Source organism: Cannabis sativa, chromosome 2, assembly GCF_029168945.1.
Source record: "Cannabis sativa cultivar Pink pepper isolate KNU-18-1 chromosome 2, ASM2916894v1, whole genome shotgun sequence".
NCBI classification, from domain to species: Eukaryota; Viridiplantae; Streptophyta; class Magnoliopsida; order Rosales; family Cannabaceae; genus Cannabis; species Cannabis sativa.
In genome coordinates, this window is record NC_083602.1 from 58,779,840 (window position 1) to 58,788,530 (window position 8,691).

Here is an 8,691-nt window from a genome sequence, read left to right on the forward strand (position 1 = left end):
CCTTAGACGCCTCGACTTCCCGCCTCGAAAGCAAATATGGGAAATCAAAATAAAAGAGTGCAACCGTCAGCCGTGGAGAGAGAAATTCGAATTTTCAAAATATTAATTGTCAGAGCATTAATTAGCCAAAAACCGAAGGGACGCCTAGTCAGCTTCACATCGAGTCTCGAACGGTCATGCTCGACACGTGTCCCCTTTCCAAGGCAGAGCCAGCTCGGAATAAGTCTATACGCAACCTCGGAGGTCCCGTACAGACTTGGGGGGCAAATGTTATCCCAAAATTGGCACTCTGACGTGGCATCACAAGAATGGTGACACGTGGCATCAACTTAGAGCACCTGGTTGGATGAACATGCCGAGCAGGATGCCTCGCTGGCATGTCCATGATGGAATACTCAACGAGCCGTGCAGAATGAGCAACACTTAGGGAATTTAACCAAGCACTTTGTGAGTCACCAACTCAATCCCTATAACTCAGGGATCAACTTGCGTGGATATGGCATACACACGATTCCACTATCGGTGTATACGGTCTCAATCCCACGATCCTAGCATTCAGCAATGATCACACGATCTTTGTGTTTATGCGCTTTGTAACGAGAGAGGAAACTCTTCCTCCTCAAGTTTCCTGCCCTATAAATAGTGAGGAATGTTCACTGGGCAGGGGGAGAGACAAGAGAGATCGATCGAAAACTGTAAAACAGAGATCATACGCCGAAACGCTATAAGCTAAGGCTATCTAAGAATTATATATTCAGAGATACTATTGTAAGAGGTATAAGAAAAGGAATCTTCTTCCTTATTCTTAAGTCAATACAACTAACGAGGATTAGGCTATTACCGAACTGCTCGAGGCTGAACCTCTATAAAATTTCTGTGTCTTCTTATTATTATTATTTGCTTTATTACATATTCTTATTACGACACATCGTTTATCGCTTATCAAAAAGACTCATTGTCGTTGGCTAAAAGCGAAGTCAACAGATGATAATTTTTGAAAAATGATCCTTGCACAAAGTATATAAGAACAATATAGTTCAAAATGATATATACCAACTGCAAATTAATATTATTCAAAGTTGAGATAGAATGAGTTGAAAACGTCTGAAGCGTAAATGAATAATGTAGAAATTATTAATAAATGTTCTTTTGATTTATCCTGAAATTGTTAAATCTAGAGGTACTCATGGAGATACCTTAGTGTTATAAAGTATTGATAATTTAAAAATGATAACCGTGATGCAAACAGTATTCTAGAAGAGACTCCCAAGAGAAGTTAGACATAACACATTTGATCATAATTGAATTCCTGAAGTGGTTCTATATAGGTACCTATAAATGATAAACATATTTGAAAAATATATAATTTAAAGAGATCTCTATAAGTTATGTCAAAATGGGAGAAAATTATCATATAATAAAATTTTTGTCGACAATAGATGTTGAATGTTTGCATATGCAATAAACTAACATGAGATAGCAAGGATCATGGTATTAGATTTGTCGAGAATCATCGACATACATTTTGTTTTTGGGCAAAATACTATGACGCAGTCCAGGCAAGTTTACTCGCATAAAGTGAAGAAAAAACCTGTAGGGTGTGCAAATAAATATTTCTAATGAGAAATTTGCATATATGTATTTGTACATAATGAATTGTTGTACAAAGTTTGCATAGACATGAGATTGATTGAAGTAAGGCTTAAATATTGAGAAAATATAATCATGATTTGATTATAGCCTGGAATATATTTTATGAGAATTTATAAGTGTCACACAAATGTTGCAACAAAAAGTTATTTATTTGGAGCTCCTATTATAGTGAGAATTTGAAATAAGCCTTATCTAAAAATTCAAGAAGAATTTAATACATGTCTTAAGTGATATAAATTCAAAGTCGCCCGCACTATATGACAAAGATCTTTGTATGAAATAAAGACATGTAAGTAAATTATTGTTTGAAAAATACGTATGGTTGTCTATGCAGTATAATTCATAAATTAGACGTTGTGATAGACTGTTGAAGAGTTTTTAATTAATTGAAGAACAAACTTTTATTTCTTCTGTATATTGAGAAATATTAAATGTATAAAGTTTGTTCATTAGTATTGAAATCCTAAAGTACTTCATATGCATCAAGAATTATAGATATATGATCATTTGATATGGAAATTAAGATCATACAACTAGATGGAACAAAAATATGGTCTTGGAGTACCATCATTGTCACAAATGAAGATTTATATTATCATTAATGTGTTATGTTCATATCTACTTGAAATGTTAAATTTTAGTATGAACAAAATTGTATACACACATGAATGATACAATTAGTTGGATAAAGATTAATGTTCCACGAACCCCTCATCTATAATTTAGAAGTCCATACATACTTTGGAAGAGTTATAGAAAATAAATGATCAAAGATTGTATATGGTGATATTTTAAAAGTGATAACAATAATCTTATGAGATATATTATCACCAAAAGAATTATGGATCATATGTGCATGAGGGGGAGACATATTCATGTTGCACTCTTTTTCCCTTAGCTCAGGTTTTGTCCCACTGAGTTTTCCTGGCAAGGTTTTTAACGAGGCAACTTGCAAATAATTATGAATATGAAATATATATTGTACTCTTTTTTCCCTAGCTCAGATTTTGTCCCACTGGGTTTTTCAGGCAAAGTTTTTAACGAGGCAACTATAAATCATGTTAACATACTTGCATTTTATGAAGCAAGTAGAGAATATGTGGGAGTGAGATCATTGACATAGCATTTTCGGGAAACATATGGATTGCACTCAATAAAGAAGTATCAACCCAAGCAATTCTCTATGGATAATACTGCTTGCATCGCTCAACTAAAAGGAGGTTACATTGAATGAGATAGAGTTAGAACACATTTCACCAAATTCTTCTTTATACGTTTCAAGAAAATGCATATTGGTGTTCAACAAATTCAATCAAGTGTCAATCTTGCAAACTTATTCACAAAGTTATTACCAACATCAACATTTGAGAAGACGGCAGACAAGATCGAAATTCGTCGATTAGAAGATCTCCACGAATACCTAAATGAGGGGAAGTTAGTTTACACTATACTCTTTTCTTTTGATCAAGTTTTTAGCAAGATTTTTAATAAGACAGTTATTATGGACATCCAAGGGGGAGTGTTATAAATATTAATATGTGGTTGCCCATATCTTTTATTTATTACCATTAATTGTAATCAATATTCCTCTTTTATTAGTTTTTCTTTTTTTTTTTTAGTTTCTTAATATTTGACTCTTGTATTTGTATAAATAGGGGTTCACCCCATTGGAATAAACAACTGAGAAATTCTCATTCACTTTCTCTTTCTCTCTTCATCTTCTTCTTCTTTCTTTTCATCTACTTTATATTATTTTATATTATTTTATAACACTAATTATATTAACAAGTAGCTTAAAGCTTAATCATGTCAAGATTCAGATCTAATTGAGCTATGATAAACTATGTGATATTACCTTAGAATAGCTATAATAGTAAATTATGATAACTATTCTATTTGTCAATATTGGTCCCGTTTCGATGTAAACTCTATACATCCAATGACAAGTTTACTTTACTTAATGCCTTAGAAAAGACACACCACTTACCAAAGGTGTAAGTAGACTTTATTGATGATTATTATGCCAGTGTAAATCCAATGCACTAATAAATCATTGAACTTTAAAATATTCGAAGCATATAATCAAAATTATTTTCTAGTGTGATAACGCCACTATAACTATGAATAAATATATGTTCATGATTTAAATAAAATTTGTATATTGATCATATAATTACGTAAATAAACATGTGAACTAAGCGATTAATAAAGTCAAAATATGATTTCTGAACTTTATTGATTAAAAATAATATTAACTTGAATTTAGATTTTATTTAAGGTATAAAATCCAACATAAAAATTTATAATAATGTAGATATTCAGTTTTCTTTGGTAGTTCTCCAAGCTCTTAATTTCTTAGGGGCTTTCCAATAGTACCCATCAGTATCGCTAGGGTTAGTGGTGGGTAGGTCGTGCCTCCATTAAGGGATATTGATTTGGGTTTTATCCTGTCAAGGCATGAAACTATCAAGATTAACATTGATAATGCTCTTAATGTCGATAGAGGGTCTTCAAGCCTTGGTATTGTGGTTCAGGATGAATTTAGAGTGGTCTTGGCTTCCGCAGCTTGGTGTGTTAAAGACACTTTTAATCCTGAAATTGAAGAAGCTCTTACTTTGAGATCAGCGGTTTCGCCAACCCCTTTCTTTAGAGCATATTGCTTTGTAATTGTAAGGTGGTGTTCTTTGAGGATTCTCTAAAAAAAAAAAACTACTTATTTCCAATGGGAAATTTGACAATATATGCTTAAAAATAAATAGTACACTAAAACTATGCTAGCATTTTTTACATTATGAAAACTATACTTAAAACATTTTTCCCTTACAATTGTACCCCTAAAACAAATAAAAAATATTCATAACACTTTCTCTCTCTCTATCTCTCGGATTTCTCTCTCTCTCTCTCTCTCTCTCTCTCTCTCTCTCTCTCTCTCTCTCTCTCTCTCTCTCTCTCTCTCTCTCTCTCTCTCTCTCTCTCTCTCTCTCTCTCTCTCTCTCTCTCTCTCTCTCTCTCTCTCTCTCTAGAATACACACATTGCCACCACCGGAGCTAGTTCGGCCGCCTTACTCAAAGGGAACTTGAAACCAAACCAAAGCTCTAAGAAAGTCATTCCTTTAAACAATAATGGGTATGTAATTTCTTTAGTAATTATTGTTTGATTTAGATGTATTTATGTTGAAAGTAATAGATCTACACATATCCGTGGTTTTTATGTACCCTTTTGACACCCTTTGTCAATGAAACACGAAATGCAGCAAGTCTGCGAGTTTACTGGTTTTTTTGCAATTTTAGCGATATTTTTCGACATGGTTAGCGACATTTAGCGATTACTAGCTGACAAGAGGTTAGGGATGACATTTAGCGACATGTATCGACATGTCGCGACACAAGTCGCGACACATAGAATTATTGTGTTATATTGTGGATATTTTTATTTTTCTCGACAAGTTCGCGACGTTTGTCGACATACTTTTTTTTGTAATTGGTTCGCGATAAGTAGCGATAGGTTCGCGATATCTTGCGACATCTTGGTTTGTTATAATTTGTGGTCATTTTGGTTTGCAGATTCAAATGTGTTTGTAGTTGTACTATATGATGGGGCTTGGGCAGTTGAAGGTTTCAACTGGATTTTCAATAATCCAAAAAGTAAGATGTTAATGTTTGAGGTTGACACTACTTTAGAAAAGATGAATGATATTTTGTATGAAGAGTTGGATATAGACCCTATTGTGTATGAACTGAAAATAGAGGTGTGTTATATGTACGTGAAAGGCAATATGATACCGCCAGAAGTTTTAGTGAAAGATAGTCAAGTAAGATTGTTCTTAAGAATGAAGGCAAAAATGAGTGTGGAGAACTTGCTGCCACTGTTTGTGACTAAGGTTAAAAGGCATGCGCTTTTGGGGCCTACTCCGCCAACTGTCCTCCCAAGAAGTGTTGTTGGGAGTTTTGTCCCAGAAACAGATCCAGCCGTAGGGATGAATGAGCAGGCCCCTACTAATATAGATGAGGATAATAGGGTTGACTATGATTTGACCAGTTCAATGAGTTTGATGGTGCATTTTACAACAATGATCCTATAGTAGATTTGAACGAGGATGGTGATGCGGAGTTGGAAGTTCATGAACCTATAGAGGTACCTTCTTTAAGGTTAGAACTACCTCCACCATCTCCACTACGTCCAAGGGAGCAAAGGAAAGACCAAGAAAGAAGAACCCCTCGGAGTGAAAATCACGAAACACCGTGCACCAAGAAGCAGTAGCCTGTGTCCTCCTCGTAGTACTGTACCATCTGATTTTGAAGTTTGTACAAAATTCAAACCTATTGTGTGGACAAGGGAAGACATAGAGGAAAATAATGTTTATACAACTTCTTTTACTGGTACACATTCAGGGGAAATATATGTTGGCAAGCTGTATACAAATAAGACTGAATTGAAAAATGTGGTTGGAAGGTTTGCATTGAAAATGAATTTTGAGTTCATGGTGAAGAAGTCTGGGACCGATGTTTTTTATGCAACTTGCAGGGGTTCAGATTGCAAATGGAGAGTGAGGGGGAGGAAGAGGGCACGTTGTGACATGTTTGAGGTTACTGTATTCCACAACGAACACACATGTAGCCTGGATTCTAGACATGCTGATAACCGTCAAGCGACCGTGGGTTGTTGGCCACCTCATTAAGAACAAGTTCAAATCAGATGGAACTAAGTACAAAGCTAAAGACATACAAAGGGATATGTTTCAGGAGTATGGGATCAAGATGAGCTATGAGAAGGCTTGGAGGTGCCGAGAGAAAGGACTTATGTATTCGAGGGGTACGCCAGCAGCAGCTTATAGTCAGTTACCTGGTTACTTTTACGTCTTTGGAACGAAGAATCCAGTACTATTACGTACATTATCACGAGAGGATAACGGGTTCAAGTACCGTTTCGGTCACCGGGCTGCTTGTAGGAGGGGATTTAAGTTTTGTCGTCCTGTGATTAGTATCGACAGCACGTTCTTGAAGACAAGGTTTGGGGGCACAATGCTAGTTGCTGTAGCGTACGATGCAAATAACCAACTGTTTTCGATTGCCTTTGCAATTGTTGACAGCGAGAATCATGACTCTTGGAAGTATTTCTTGCAGAAGTTAAAGGAAGCGATTGGGGAGGTTGAAAACTTAGTGTTTGTATCGGATATGCATCAAAGCATTGAACATGCTGTCGAGGTTATTTTTCCCGAATCATGCCACTGTGCATGCTACAAACATATTTCTATGAATGTCACCCACAAGTTCAAGACTGATGTATGTAACACGCAAATATGGTTGGTCGCTTACGCATGGTCGAAGAGGGAATGTGATAGACATTTGCAGGTGCTCCGACAGATGGATCCTCCCATCGCTGCTTATGTTGACAATATAGGATTAGAAAAATGGGCTCGTCCTTATTGTCTAGGAGACAGGTACAACATCATGACAAACAACGCTGCAGAAAGCCTTAACAACGTGACTGAAGAATTCCGGGCATATCCAATAACTACTCTAGTTGAGTTCATAAGGTTCACACTACAAAATTGGTTTGCTAACCGTCTCGAGAAGGCAAGTAAGTGTGTTACCCCTTTGGCAACTCATTTTGAGGAAGATTTGATAAAGCAACACGAGGATGGTAGACGTAGAAGTGTCCTACGTAACGGTGCACAATTGTTTAATGTTGGAAGAGGTGCTGACGGTTCTGACTTTGAAAAAGGCGGAGATGTGAACTTAGTTGAGAGAACATGCACTTGCGGCATGTTCCAATTGTTGAAAATTCCTTGTCCCCATGCATGTGCCGCAGCGCTTACTCAGAATGTCAGTGTCTACGCTCTGTCATCCCCCTATTACACAAAGGAGACGTGGAAGAATACTTACGATGCAACAATTAATGTTGTGGGCGAGGAGGATGAATGGGTGCTTCCAGAACACATGCAGAACATGAGAATCGGTGTACCCGTGGAGAAGAAACCTGTAGGTCGTCCAAGAAAGAGCAATGCAGGAAGACTACGGACTAACCGATTTCCATCGAACGGTACCAAAGTCAAGGAACCACGCATGTTCAAACTGTGGCGCATTGGGACACAACAAAGCTACTTGCAAGGCCAGGGTTTGAGCAGCATTTTCGTTTTTAAATTGCATGCATTATTATTATTATGTTTATGACATGTTACTTGTATTTTTTTATGTATGACTATGTTTTATCGACATTATTTTCTGTGTATGTGGTTGTTTACTCTCACTATCTCAGATTTTTGTATATAATTGTGTATTTCACGACATTTTGCGATATGTAGCGACACTTTCACGATATGTTTGGAAATTTATTTTATTCTGGACAAGGTCCTGAAATTGCGACTTTCCACGACTACACTAGCGACATGTCGCGATATAGGAAGAACTTTTATTAATTCTGGAAAAATTAAAAAATCGCGACTTTCCACGACTACACTAGCGACATGTTGCGATATAGGAAGAACATTTGTTAATTCTGGAAAAATTTAAAAACTGCGACTTTCCACGATTACACTAGCGACATGGTGCGATGTAGGAAGAACTTTTATCAATTCTGGAAAAATTTAAAAATAGCGAAGTTTCACGATTACTTTAGCGACATTTTGCGACATTAATGGAACTTTTATTTATTCAGTGAAAAGTCGATATCTAGCGACGTTTAACGATTACATTTGCGACATGAAGCGACATGTAGCCTTGCAATATTTGCATAGAGATCCAGGCTTCACCTGTTTACCATTTAAATAACCTAACTTGCAGCGACGGTAGCCTTCGGGAACCCTGGTGGTGGAGCCGGCCATACACCTGTTTTGTTAAATTTTTTTTCAAGTTTTAGAAACCTCCACTCATTCATAAGCCGTTCATCTTCAAAACGTTTCATGTCGTCAAGCACTTTTTGCATTTGAGGCGTAATTTCCCCACAATCAGGCTCCTGCTTGATCTCTTCAGGAGTAAGAATCGGGTATTTGCCCTTGTTCCTTCTAGTAGACATTGCTAAGAGAATTATCTTGTAGG

General features: G+C 36.4%; 1 protein-coding gene across 1 annotated transcript; it reads left to right on the forward strand.

Annotated features, from left to right (window-relative positions):
* The first annotated feature begins 6,387 nt into the window (after nt 1–6,387).
* Nucleotides 6,388–7,827, forward strand: LOC133034402 (uncharacterized). The gene has a single exon (XM_061109483.1). The coding sequence runs from the start codon at nt 6,388–6,390 to the stop codon at nt 7,825–7,827; it is 1,440 nt and encodes a 479-aa protein (XP_060965466.1).
* The last annotated feature ends 864 nt before the right edge of the window (nt 7,828–8,691 follow it).

Excerpts from the sequence above, each read along its gene's own strand:
- LOC133034402 (XM_061109483.1), top strand. The coding sequence starts at position 6,388 with ATGTTTCAGGAGTATGGGATCAAGATGAGCTATGAGAAGGCTTGGAGG.